The following is a 14,757-nucleotide window of genomic DNA, read 5'->3' as shown; positions in this document are numbered from 1 at the left end:
ATTTCACTGTCTTGTAAAACCGAGGGGGCTTCGTCAAGGAGCCGGCTTTCTTGGTTCTTTGGAGTAGGCGGGACTATGCACTGAGAGTAGACCTCTTTAGAATAATTTGCATTTTCCGGATGTTTATTATTTTTATGCAAGCCACTCGCATGCAAGAATGAGTAGACGACATCTGAATGTAGGCTACAAACGCGATTAACTATTTACAAGTGAAAACGCCAACGTATTCTTTATTTTGCTGACCACATGTTTTTATCCTGACAAAAGCTTCGTAAGGAAAGTTACTCTCCTGCTTTCTCGTAGATCGCACCGTTTCCCCCCGTCTTTGTTAAACCGACTGCATCACCTTCTCTCCAATGATGGTCAGCTTCTTGCGGATTTGATCTCTCCAGTTACAACAACTCATGTTGATATCGCTGTCTCTCTCCCTGGTGACAGGGAGAGAGGTGGTAACGTGGAGAGCAGTGGTAACTGGGATAGAGATGGTAATGGAGAGAGTTGACTGAACAAGGAATCTGCAGAGCATGTCATTTAAAGGGGAAATCCGGTGTAAAATGGATCCGGGGTATGTTTAGTATGATAACGAGTTTGAATGTTCGTTAGGGAGCAAAAAAACGCCAATCGAGGCATTCTTCTCAATAGTTCAACCGTCGACACCATCTTGTCTTTAAGACTTGATAAGTCGATTGGCGAACACAAAAGTAGGAAGTGATTAGCAAACTCTGAGTAGGAAACTCAGATGTATATGTATATATTTTTGAAAAACCCGCATTGAAATGTACATTTTATTTGCATCGAGATGAATCAAAAATAGTTTTAATATCGAAACTTTGACCTCGGAATCGAGGTCAAAGATTTTTGTGGCAGATGCTCTTTTGTGGCAGATGCTCATCTTGTCCTTCCTGCTTACCTTGTTATTTTATGTCCCTCCCTCCCATCCTTATTCCTCACTTTACCTTTCTTCCTTTGTCTCTCGAATGCACACAGCCTTTTAGGACATCAGTTCTTACCATGCATGAGCTCTGTGCATGTCATCCACCCTGTTTTTCATTTGTTTTTGCTGCAACTCTAATTGTTGGCATACGCATAACTTGAAAACACTCCAAACAAGCTAAAATCAGAATCAACTAGCGTGCTTTTATGTTCTAAAAAACATGTTCCGATTTTTATAGGCAAGAATAATTGAGAGCCTTTCATCTCCTGTGATGCCTTTCTTTACTGTTGTTCTGCCATATTTTGGCTCATTAACCTTTTAATCGTAGTCAAAATCAACGGATCCCTACATAAACTTGTATAAGAGGCTCTCTAATATACCTTGTTGAAGTTGAGTTCAGAGACCTAGATATTGAGATCTTGATTGGTATGATTTGATATGTGGGCTTTGTTATTCCTCTTGGGGCTCACTAGGGCCCGCAAAGAATTAAAGAAGTTGGATAAATGCTATCTTATTCCTTGCACTTTTTCTCAAAAAGTGTTTAGAAGGGTAAGAGTCATAACACTATGACCTATGATTCACATTTAACGTGTAGACCTAGGGCAATGCCAGTGTCCTTCAAAGCAGTGGTGCTGATTTGGAAGGATTTGAGCTGAACGACTCTTGTTTACTGGTTTGTGTCGATTAGAGGACACAGACTAATGAGCAGAACGCCAATCTTGTCTTTGTGTCCCCCACCCTAGACCCCCACCAATGCTGCCCCCTCTCCATCTGTCATGGAGACTTCCAGTAAAACACACTCCTAGTACTCCATTTAGTAATGGAATGTACATAAACCTGAAACCATCCGCTTTTTATCTTTTGAATGAAAGCGCAAAAAAAGGGTTTCCTTCTTGGCAAGGGTTTTTTCCTCCTTTCTGCGGTGCAATTATTTGATAATTATCGTTATTTACATATATTACCACCCTGTCGGGTCTGTCAAAGAGTGTAAGGCTATATAAAGAATATAGACTTTAGATATTATATTTTGACATCTTATTTTTGGTTCAAAGTCTTTTTTGCTTTATCTGAAGTCAACAAACCTTTCCTAGTATATTCTTCCATGTGTTACTTACTGTGCCCAGTGATGTGGCCAAGAATGGATTTCAGGGGCGGTTGATAAAGTTTCCGAAACATATATTATAATGGAAACAGAACATGACGCTTTACTTAGACATTTTTATAGATGTTGAAACCTAGTTCCCCCCCCCCCCTTTATTCAAGCAATGACAATTTAGATGGCATTTAGATTTACATGGCATATCAATCTTATTGTGATCTGCTTGAATCCTGCAAGTTTCCGAGCAGTTTATTTTCAGCTGAGGTGTTTCAAGGTGCAACATGTGGTTCTGCACATAAACAGTGTTCTTGTGTGTGTGTGTGTGTGTGTGTGTGTGTGTGTGTGTGTGTGTGTGTGCGTACGTGCACAGTGCCTATGTTTGCGGGCGCCACCAGATTGTGCCTTCACAGGGCTTTTAGTGTGATGCCTGATAAGTGTCGGATGCGCCACAGGCGGGATTCTATTCACACAATCCCCTCTGTAATTTTGCTATTAATAGGTGTAAACAGTGAAACTGTAGATACCTGTTGTATTTCTAAATATTCCAGTGTTTCCCCCAGCATTGTATGGTTAAGGCGACCGCCCTAACAGCAATAGGGCCCCGCCTTGACTTCCAATGTAAAAAATGATTAGAATTTTTTTTTTAATATATTTTTTAATAATTATGCATTAACAAAGTATAAAACTATCATAGGGAAAGAAAACATACTTCCATCAGGTATAAAAAGATAAAGTTAAATAATGAATCAGTAATACCGTTCACAACCATGGTCGTGCCATGGAATTGAAACGCTATTATACTCCCTTTTATAAGTCATTTGGGACCACTATAGCATTAGCTCATTGTGCAAAAGTTTTCTAATTTGTCTGCAACATGTATGTCCCTGAAAAATAAGTCCCCAAAAGGTTTGGTACCATTTTTCACAAAGGAGGAGCTATAATTACCGCATAAATAGTCCTATGTAAATCTAAATATTGCAAGTAGTGAACATTACTCTATCAGTCATGAAAGGGCTTCGTAAGTTATCAACTTGGTGGAAATGTACAAACCGTTGCAGCATTATCACTGATTCCGGTAGGGCTCTGGTGCTGCATTCCAACCAAATTGCCTCATACAATGGCATTACAACTGTAGTATATGAGCTCGAGGCATGTGTGCAAGGCAATTTTTTTCTCGGCATTCGTGTTAGCGCAATACAGTTATCCGTCTTCAATTTGTAGCCATCCCACCTCCTGGGTTTCATAATACTTTTGCTTCTGTTCTACACAATCATTTATGTAGCCTGCTTTCTATTATTAAGTAACCCAGATATAACCCCTTTCTTCGCCACTGGCCTGCCGTCCAACTAAATGGTTAACACGATACATCAACAATAGCAGAGCCTTGCTAGTTCCTCCTCCTTGAGCCAAAGGCCTAGCAAATAACTAGCCTGAATGCTTAAAAAACATTTACAGAGACACAGGCTTTAAATACTAGCCACCAATTCAGCTCTACCCATCAGAATTTTACATCCATTCAACGAATGAACTTGAAGGGGCCCTAATATCTATTTCTAGAGATGGAAGTGGTCAATATATGTTCTGCTTCAATATTCAATTGAAGCCTAGCAGTGTAATTGTTGGTGCTTACATTTTCATTTACTATGGTGAGGAGAGACGACCGTATTGCTACTGCAGTGGATAGCACTCATTTCATTACTTCTCTGTGGATCTTGCACAGAAACTGCTGTTGCACAATGGAGAAATTACTCCCTAATAGTTAAGCTGAAACTTAGTAAGATGGTCTTTCTCTTATTCCCTGTCTCTTTTATTTTACTCGTTTCTCAATTGCTACTTCCTCCCCATCTCTCTGGAGACATGCCATTTATTTTGAAATAGTGCAAGCATATTTTAAACTGCATTAACCATTCAGTCACTTCTTTCACTCTGTTCCTGCATTATTAAAACACCTTCAGACCCATAATTATTCCTCCAGCCCTGTCTAGTCGCAGCCCAACTGATAATTGGTGTTATTTATCTCAACAACACCTCTGTGTGACTTGTTGGCTAGGGAGTATCTGAATAATGGATGAGGACAAATGCAAAGTAATTGCACTTTCTCTTGACTCGGCCACTGTCCATACCAGTTTGATTTCACCATTTACCGGTATGAGGAAATGGCAGCCATCATCTCAGGGTGGTAAATGAATCTACCATCTTAAAGTTCATACTGGAGGTCATAATCACCAGCAAGTGTGCCAGAACTAGGTCAGGTTTGCTGGTTGTCATCTGTTCCGATTTCAGTGGGACTTCTGGTTTTCTAGTGTGAAGTCGCTCAGGTCTAAAGTGGCCTTCAGTCATCAAATAATACATTTTGTTGGTAAAGTTATATTTATCTTAACCTACTGTTTGCCTTCACTAGCACATTGTATTGGAGGTGCAATCATCAAATTACAAACTCATGAGCCTCCTCTCTTCCAGCACCAAGTGCCCTCTCTGAAATCCGTTTTGGGCTAATAGATGGGTAGTAATATCATCAAAGAACCCGGTCGGACCCCCTAACGTTCCTCTCTCTGCTCCTTCAGGTGCGACAGTGCCCCCCTTCAGCCCCTTCTGGTTCACCTCGGAGCCCCAGGACACCATGGCTGTTCGGGGTGGGCTGGCGCTGCTCAACTGCTCAGCCCACAGCGACAGCGCAGTGGCCCGCGTGGAGTGGAAGAAGGACGGCACGTTCATAACGCTGACTTCGGACGAGCGACGAAAGGCGCTGGCGGACGGCTCGCTGCTCATTCCTCAGGTGGTGCATTCCAAGCACAACAAGCCCGACGAGGGGACCTACCAGTGCGTGGCCACCATAGACAACTTGGGCTCCATCTCAAGCCGCGTAGCACGCCTCTCCGTAGCAGGTGAGCCAAAAACCCCCAGACCAACTGCTCTTCAAAGATCTGGTAAACAGCATGGCATTATTCTAGTTCAGGTTGTATGAACTACAAATACATCCTCTTTTTTTTATTTGTGGGATTTCTAATTTGAAGACCGAGAAGAGGGTAGGTGGATACTATTGCAGTGTTTGCCTCCAGGTGATGAGCGAATGCATCTGTCGATGATTTGAAATCAGACCTTGCGCGGCTTTCAGTTGGCATTGGTTGAGAAAAACAGAAGGGTTTTATGTCGGCCTAACCCGTTAAGGTGTTCACTAATTAAGCTTCCGTTGCCGTTCAATAGGCATATGAAAGTTTTTAATTCTGGGCGAGGTTGTTTGATGGCTGCAATGTTTGACCTTCGTTTGTGAAATATTTTATGACAATAACCTTCATATTGAATCTCCTTGTTGTTATAGTAGCCGCGTAATGAACCTTCCCCATTTCCATTAGTCACCTGATTTCAGTTCATCCTTGATGTGAAGGGTTTAATTTGAGAGTGCCGATAGCAGAGGGGTTTTCTGTGTGTTAATGGCTCCTACAACCCATAATTAACCCATATATGTTGTCCTCACCATCGCCATGGGAAATCTAATCACCTGAAGGTCATTAAAGCACAACAATATCAAATATTTATTTTTGTTTTGGCGACACATGACATGGTTTTAGGCCTGTTTCAACAACAGCTCAATATGACTAAATTACCCAAATCATTGTGTCTGAATACGTGCCATACTTTGGGCTCTTCTGGGATTTCAAGTGCTACTATGCTACTATTGGTTACTTTTATTTTCCATTCCTAAGCCATGCTTACTGCAGACAGGAAGTACATTATTATTATTATTATTATTATTATTATTATGCTACGTTGACTTCAGATATCAAACAGCCAGTGCACCCACTGAGCTCTACCTGGGTCAACTATTATGGGATGTTGGAGCCAATCAATTCTGACCTGGAGGGAAAGTTATTGGAATCTCTTTTCCATTATCATGCACACCCTGGAGTGGAGGCCCCAGACACACTCTCCCTCTCCATGAGTCACATTGTCTATAGCGCACATTACATGCAATTAACACAAGCCACAACAGTAATGAATCAAGGCTTGCTTCATACATGGATATGTGTAGGATGCGTTGAGCGCGAGTATTCATTGCCCTTCTTGAAACACAGATCGCCAGGCACACGCACGCCGAGGAGAGCCTGTGACACATTTCAAGCTTACTGGCAGGTGGCCAATAAAAAGGTTAATTGCTGACTAGAAGGAGCAGACTATTAGGCTGCCATCCGAGCAAGGGACCAGCGCATGGTCGATGAGAAATAAAGGTGATGGAGCCCGGGGTTGGGGGGCGCTAACGATGACTGAGCCCCGGATGGCCTTGTCATGGGTCATTGGGTAACTCCGCACTGAGTGGTCACGGTGCCGGGCTGAAGTTTTTAGGAATGAATCAAGGAGCCTCAACTTCCCCCATTACCATCATCACTGGTAGTACATTGAAGGCTCAGGTATCCTTCATCTGCCATTGAAAGGGATACCTTTTGCAGAGGCAAGATGGTGGCTTTGCAGCCCAAACTAAAGTGCTGAACTGCAATCAATGGCTGCACCATTCCAAGTCTTTAACGTTTTGAGTATATTCTGGTTATGCGTCACAAGCCAGTGACATTGGACTTCAACATCAGAACTCTTTTTGTGACACTTGTATTCTGGGCTTGGGCACTACACATTTTCTTCATACCTTCATTCCATTTCACTGGCCTATACGGTATATGATGGTATTTGTGTAAAAAAAAGTGATGAAAGGAGAAACTTAAAAGCTTAAAGGCTGGGCTGCTGGTCATAAGTAATTGAAGAATGTATGAAATTTAAATTTAAACAACTTATCAGTCTTCCCGGGTTTAACATAGATGATATGTGGGTGCAAGAATCACCAAATGACTTATCAAATTCATACCCACATCGGAACCTAGGTACTGCCACTGAGCTCTTTTACCTGCTTTTCACTGTTGTAGAGCTAAGGGTGTTAATTTCCAAAAAGGAAATTATCTATTGGGGATAGTTAGAAATGTGAAACATACCCATCTTGGTTGCGTTTCGGTTTGGCTGTTGTTTTATGCAGGGTACTTGTAATTTGCCTATTGTGTAGAAATATTGACCAAGTTCTGCTGGCCGCTTTGCTTGAAAGCCCAGTCTCCTCGTCAGTATACACTAATACACACTGTCACGCATACGCATACATTTTCAGTTCCCAGCGTCAATTGGCTGTAATACAGAGCTTAACTATCGGATAAATATCCATTATCTTTCTAACCTTAAAAAATATAAACGTGTTCCAAACTACATGAACTGCTGTTGAGATGAGTGATACTTTCAATACAACATCGGAGTCGTGAGCTGTGCATCATAGTCTATAATAACATTATTAAACTATGCTAAATAAAAGTATGGTGTATTGTGAAAAATACCGCCATGTTGATATCATCTCTCCTACATTTCCTTCTCCCATTACCCCCTGCCACACTCTGGTTTGTTTTTTTATTGTCATTTGAGGAGATTTATAGAGTGAACGAGGAGCACACAGCAGTGTGCAGCCCAGACCCAGCGATACACTAGTAATGAGAATTCCTTCTCTCAACTGTCTTGTCTTCTCAAGACAAGACAGCTACCATTACTACCACCACCACCACCACCACCACCCTTGCCCCATTCCAGCCCCAACTCTCTTTGAACTCTCCCCTCTCCTCTGGGGAGGCTTGAGGTGAACCCCAACCCAGCTTCTCTCCACGGGGGAGCCATGCCAAATGAGGGGATAGCGGCCTCATTTCCATTTCTGTCTTTCTGTCTCTGTTCCCTTCCACCCTCTCTCACTCCCCCACCTACCCTCACACATACCCTCTCTACATCTTCAGTCATCCTGTATCTATCCTCCATACTGTGTCCCTACCTCCCTCTCTCAACCTCCTATCACTATCGAATTGCACTCTTTCTACCTGCTCCAGCTGCCGTTCACTCCCCCCCAACTCCAGATATCAGCCAGTTTATATTTAATTGACAGCATGTTTTTTAAATTTATTTGTTTATTTATTTGTTCATTTATTTTCGTACCTGTATCTCTCGGAGCAGCAGAAATAACATGGTATTCACAGGAATTCTGCATGCATCATGTCTGTCGACTGCTTTCTGTGCACGCTCATCCTTTGATTGAGGTGGGTGCCCTTTGAAGGGTTTAGGTTGGGGGTGTAGCCAAAACGCTAATCCTCTGTTTGATGTATTTTAATATATGTAGGTGGAGGGGAACCCCAAGGACACAACTGCTTCGAAATACTTTATTTCAAAACAAATATACAGACGGCATTAACGAGACATTTATAATGTCCTTTGTGTGTTTCTTAGTGAGGCATTTGAGGACACTCATTAATAATAATTTATTGTACCAATGGGTGTACACAGTGTATGATATTGATTTTCAAACCACTATGTGAAATCATGAAGAAGCTGCCACACACAATATTAACGTTTGTGTTGAGATTTGATATTCATCTGATTTATTTTATTTTCAGTCTTGCTCATTGGTCGATCCTGAGGCAACAGTAGCAGCTCACATGTAGGTGATGATTAGTGATGAATAATGCCTACGAAATTACAAATTAGGATTCATAATATAAATGTTTATGGGTATAGATTTTTTTATGCGCTCTAGTGCACTCCATGTCTCCCCAGAGGATTAGGAAAAGCACACACTCTTTAAAGCACATTCAAGCAGAAATATATATATATATTTTGTTTTTCGGGGTATTAGGGTTGGGCAACTTGACGTATATATCTGATTATTTTAGGGATGTGTTTTTTTTTTTTGTAATTTTATTTAGCTAATTTAATGGTCTGCATCCTTGACAATTCAACCCTGTTAACAATTAGAATTGAAAGCACAATTCAAAGCATGCACAAGGGGGTCTTTGACAAAACAGGGCAGTGGCTAAATTACCATCATTTTTTTTTTTATGTTTATCATCACCTTTATTTGGAGGCTGCAAGTGTAGGTTTACTTAATCTGACACCATCTGACACTTATTTTCAAATTGCGTCGGACAGCTGTTCAGCCTGTTTGCACAGACTATTTCTTAGCAAAGATCTCGAGGGGTTTAATTTTGTTTAATTGAAGTAGAGTAGCATATACGGTGTGATGTTTCAGTAATATTTTTTTAAAATGAATGACCCCGGATGTCAGAAGATGGGTGAAGGCAAATTCATTCAAACAGCATAAATATTGGATCGCAATAAATCACAACAATCACACAAAAAAATAATAAGGGTACGCCTATTGATTATCGTAACGTAAATTACTTAAATTAACTATAAACCAAGAATAAGGACGTATTCACACTAGGAAAGTCTTTTAGTTCGCTCTTGTTGGTCCGGACCAAAATACAATGTTTACTTTTTGGTTTGGTGCGGTTCCTTTTCACATTGCAATTTTCACAACAGTCCCAGAATTTGTGTGCAAAGATCGTTCAATCATTGGACAAAAAGGTCTGGGGCGGGGTAAAGCGGGAAAGAAAAAAAAGGGGGGGGGAAAAGCGTTGGTGAAAGTAAACAATCATGGATATTCAGCCGGCTGCACTCGTTGTGCTGATACTGATTTGTTTCATACAGTTGTGGACCGGTCCAACTCCTTCTCCCTCATCCTAGTGCTGAATGCGTTAAGTGCATCGTAATTTTTATGTGTGTTTTCCAGCATAATTTTATGTGGGCGTCGAAATATCCAACAGACGTTCCGACAATGTGCTGCAAATCTTGGAGTTACCGCAAATTAAACAATATTTCCCATAATGCGCGCGGCTGAGTGGGAGCCAGTTACGTCCAAGGAGGCGTATGATTTTTAACTGGATCGGACCAAGGTGCGGTCGCTTTCACATCTCAAGTGAACCGCACCAGGGTTAGTTTGGAAGCAAACCGACTGGGTCTCGGTCCGACTGTTTGGTCCGCACCAGAGTTCGATGGTTTGTATTCACACCAGCCCAAAAGGTTGGCACCACCAATGTTTTAGGATGGTTCGAGCCAAACGGCAGGTGTGATTATGCCCTAAGTTTAACATATCGCCCATCACTACTGGGTATGTGAAATCAATAACATTATAGGTTGTATCAGTAATTTTGGTCGAAACATAATCGATTAAATTCATCTGATCTTTCCTCACGATCTGCTAGCTGCCCGCCCCATAAGCAGTCCGTCAAAAAAAACGCGTCTCTGTAGGAAGCCTATGCTCCGAGATCATACACAAAAACAAATGGTACTACCAACCACTCAAAACCAAAATAAATAGTATTCCAACCAATCACTGACAAGGGGTGGGTGTTGTGGGGTTTTGTGCTGCATTCATGATAGTTTTTACTGGATGCACGAAACATGGAAGGGAGGAGCGAGCTGGCTCTGTTTGTTTGGGAAATATAAATACCAACAGAAGTGACGTCGCCCAACATCGCCGTTACAATCTTTAACAAGTTCGTAAAAACGGCTTTGCACACCCATTCTGATTTTTGTTGGATTAGTTTAAGCACAGGACGCAGAAAAATACGCATTTGGTCTAAAGCACTAACAAAAAAACTGGAGTTGGATTATGGCTTACAAGACCTACAGGAACAGGTTATATCTGCTTTTCTGCTTGTCAAATTTTAGGTAGCCGGCAATATTTTCTGATAGCACACCAAAATATTAATGTAGTTTGATTTCCTGTGTCATTTTTCATGATCGCTGATTATTATCATTATGGCAGTGCAACAATATAATTACGTGTGTTTTTACGTCTAATAATCTGACTTGATTTGCAAAGGCCGTAACTTGTTGTCATTATGACACTCACTCATTATGACTCATATAAATTCATATAAATACAAGAAAACCTTTCCAACAACGCAATTGCATCTGCCGCTGGGGAGGGTAGAGGAGGGGCACTGGGGGAACACGACGGGTAGCGGCCCAGATAAGGAAGGGGTTCGCATGAGGCTGGCGGGGACGCCTAGTTCTACACCTCAGGGCGGACGGATTTCATGTGACGTGCCGTCATGAAATCCAATGAAAGGAAACTGATCCTGCAAGGTTGCCGTAGTAATTATTGCTGCGGGTTGGAGTCATGGCCACCAAGAGTGACGGGGTGAAAGCATGTAGATACAAAAAAAAACTGCAGCCCGGGCTTGGTTAGAAGTGAGCAGAGGTTCTAAAATGCTCTGTGGTGGAGCTACAGAGAGAGGACTAATTCTCCAGGAGGAAGAGTGTCACCGGGGAGTCTGTTGCTCGGCGGGAAGGAGATGACAGCTTCCATTTTCACTGTATTTAACGACTGATTAGGTCGACTGGGTAGCTGCAGAGACTGACTGAGTCAGGCCCTATCTCTGCTCTCCAGACAACCTGGTGTGTGCGTGCGTACAAAATGATTTGCCCCCCCCATTGGTGTGTCATGTTACTTCCCATCATGAGCTCCATTATGCTGTGATACTGGGAGGACTTCCTCAGCACTGGGCAGAAAGAATGCTAACGACACAAGCAGTCGCTGTCCAACTGTCTGCCTTTATCACACAACCTATTCAGAGGCCAGAATCAGGTTGGAGTCAAGGGGCCGGTTACCATGGCAACATCTATGCTGTATAGTGACTATTCTCATTATTCATACCTGCATGGAAAACGCAGAGGGACATGAAAATGTAACTGGAGCATGAGATCGTTGAAACTAGGATTCCTGTTTTCATGTGTTTTTTGTTATAATTTTTGTGTATCAGCTGGCCCAGTCTTAGAAGTCTTACAATTAATCATATGTTTCTATGATATTGATTCATATCCAAGTGTTTTAATGTGTATATAGTACAACGTAGTATGCGGCTCTGGATTTGCATTAAGAAAGTATACTAAATATTCACTGGCAGAGTGGGCCGAAAACCAAAATGTTTAATCCAAAACAAAACTATATAGCCTCTATCTTAAGGAATTGTTAATGAATCAGGATCTCAATTGAAAAATGCAGCTCTACTTCAGTGTCACTGACCCCTGGCACCACTGATGGGAAATGGCTTGAAACACGATTCAATTTCAAGAAACAACGTGGTCGCCACCCTGTAACCTGATAACATTTCCACAACAGGAGTGAGAGTAACTGCGACTGTTTGAATCTTTTTTGGCTGGTGGCAATTCTTTCCACGAGAGCAATAACTTCCTGATGTAGAGTGGTGGTGGTGCTGATGATGACCTGTGTCCACCCAAATGCTAGTCAGGGGCCGCATACCTGATGTGTCGGGCAACTGTTATACCATGAATGTGTTTCAAAGGCTCCTCATAGGTTATTACTGTTAAAAAGGGGCAATCCCAGGGGAAAACATAATCTTTCAAATCAATAAAACTTTAAAACAACAAACAGGAAACTGGCTATCTTTAAATTAGTCTGAAACCTTGAACCTCTTCCAAGCTGTATGTTTCACATACAGCTTTGAAGATTAACAAAAGTCAAACGAAGAGTAAATGGTTTTTGGAGAGGGAGAGAGCCATGGGGAGACAGGGAAACCTAATACATCTGCAGGCAGCTGCCCCAATTGGGCAGCTCCACCCACCAGGTAACACCTGAGAGGAGAGCGAGACAGGGAGGAGCAAACACAACAACAAACAAAGACAGCCAGAGGGCCATCACAGGGCTATGTAATTGTGTACCTTTCATAAGTCTGCTGGATGCTACAGTGCACCCAGTATACAGACAGCGACTGCCTCACTGTTAAGTGTTTTTAGACCCCCTGATAATCATTTCCAGAGTTACTGTCTTGCCGTGCGTGCTCTGAAGCTCCCACTGTGTCACCAGGTAACTCCCACAGTCAAACCAAAAACACGCAGGGTTCTCTGTACATCCTTCATTTTTGTTTCACACCTACAAGGTTTAAGTCGTTCTTAGGCTGACTTGTAATGCCCTAATATATGTATTTCTATGCTTAAAGAAAAAGGAAAGGAAATTTCAAAAAAGATTCATAGCCGTGCCGAGCTTCATTTTGTTATAATGAATCTTTGAAGTTAGGTAAACATGACGAATATTCTTCAGAACCGACAGAGTAGTCTTTTCATTAATCCTGATCGGCACATCTTCTTTATATTCCACCAGTCTCACTCTGTTGCCTGTATATTGGACCCCAAAGATTCCTTTCCATTACTTTGTTTATAATCCCCTCTGATGGTTGTAATGCTGTTCCCTATAGTATCATGGGTCCCCGACACTGCTCGTTTGGGTCAAATCTGTTGACCTACTGCCTGTGTCTGGAAGTCATGGTGGAATCTCAATTATTGCTGTTTCGAAAACATTTCATGTTTCCAGCAATGACTTTTCATTTCATCAGATGAACCCGAATAGTAATAGACATTCAAGAGAGTAGGGATTTATTTATATTTTGAGATTGGTACCGTCTAGCTGGTCCTGATAATGCAAAGGCTGCTCGTCTTGGTACTTGGTCTTTGAATCATTTTGGATGCTTCACTCCGCACAGATGAAGCTCACTTCACAGCTGACATTTTTGTCTCGTCCTGTCAACTGTAACCCTTTTGCCCTTGCCCTGATGAGGAACTGAGTCACCTCTGTCTGGTGACAGGACTGGCTGTATTCTGTGCGGTTTTGGGGGGGGTGGGGAGGGTTAAAGGAGTTTTCAAGGTATTGTGACAAGTTGACAGAAGGGATTAGCTTTCAATCCCTCTCAGACGTTAATAAAATATCCTTGAGAAATGTTCGCGGCTCGTTCCCAAGGTACTGAAATGCATGCGTGTGTGTCCATAGATCTTTTGTAGTTTCAAGGAAATGGGTTTTGTGTGTGTGTGTGTGTGCCATTTTTAGGTTGTATCTTCCTCTGACATATGCAGGGCTCACTCAAGGTGTTGAAGGTGACACTTCAAAATGTGTTGCGCTCCACTACTCTTCCACTCACACTGGGCTTGGATCTCTCTCCCTCGCCCCTTCTCTCTCCCTCGCCCCTTCTCTCTCCCTCCCCCCTTCTCTCTTTCTCCCCCCCTTTCTTCCATCTTCCATCCTCCCTTAGGCCCTGTCCGCACGGACTAAAACTATCTTTTCCCCTCAGCGTTTCAGGATTTTTCCGTAAAGATGGACTCATTGCAAAAACGCATTTAGCTGTAGAAATGCTGTAGTACATATTCAAGGCCTCTATGTGGCGCTGGTTCGCCACCAAAAAAGAAGACGAGGCGGAGCCTGCGCATCAAGCCTGCGCGATGTATACAAACATGATCGAGATCGTTGCGTATCTGGCGTCCACACGAATCCTTACACAAAAACCCGGCTGGACGTTTTCCCCGTTTCACCCTGGGACCTGGTTTCAAAAAAGTGTGTTTGCAGGCTGCCCAAACATACAAGACTTCTGCGTTTTTGCGCAGATAATTTCTGTGTGGATGGGGCCTTATTCTCCATATCTTTCCCTATCTTTGTCTCTAGTGAAAGGAAAGTGGTTGCCTTAAGAAAGTGCCTAATGGAGTGGAGAGTAAACGAAAAATCATAATTTATCTACAAACTCAAAGACATTAAATCAATGTGCTTACTGCTCTGCTATTATGCCGCACTCATCTCTGTTTGATTTGTGAAGAAGCTAATTCATTGTTGCTTTCCAGCTTTTAGCCAAACTCCCTAATTTTCTGTTAGCTTCACGATTAAATTAATATTATGTGTATTACTGTATATAAAAACTATTACAATAAGGTGTTTGTAGTTTGATAGGTTTAGAAATTCAGATTTATTTATTTTGTTCTTTCTATTTTAATAAATGAATTGTAACCATTCAGCAAGAGCTAATTGCAGAGAAAT

At 42.0% G+C, this 14,757-nt stretch overlaps 1 protein-coding gene across 3 annotated transcripts in view; it reads left to right on the top strand.

The window, feature by feature from the left end:
• neo1a (neogenin 1a) overlaps positions 1-14,757 on the top strand; it is a 148,353-nt gene that overhangs the window by 54,865 nt on the left and 78,731 nt on the right. For all 3 annotated transcript variants that reach the window (XM_079736418.1, XM_079736417.1, XM_079736416.1), the window contains exon 2: positions 4,598-4,918. In XM_079736418.1, coding sequence (XP_079592544.1) covers positions 4,598-4,918 — 321 coding nt within the window. The remainder of the gene's footprint in view (positions 1-4,597; positions 4,919-14,757) is intronic.

Source organism: Pollachius pollachius (assembly GCF_949987615.1).
Source record: "Pollachius pollachius genome assembly, chromosome: 5".
Classification (NCBI taxonomy): domain Eukaryota; kingdom Metazoa; phylum Chordata; class Actinopteri; order Gadiformes; family Gadidae; genus Pollachius; species Pollachius pollachius.
Note: the sequence above shows the minus strand (reverse complement) of the source record. Positions and strands in the feature narration are given on the sequence as shown.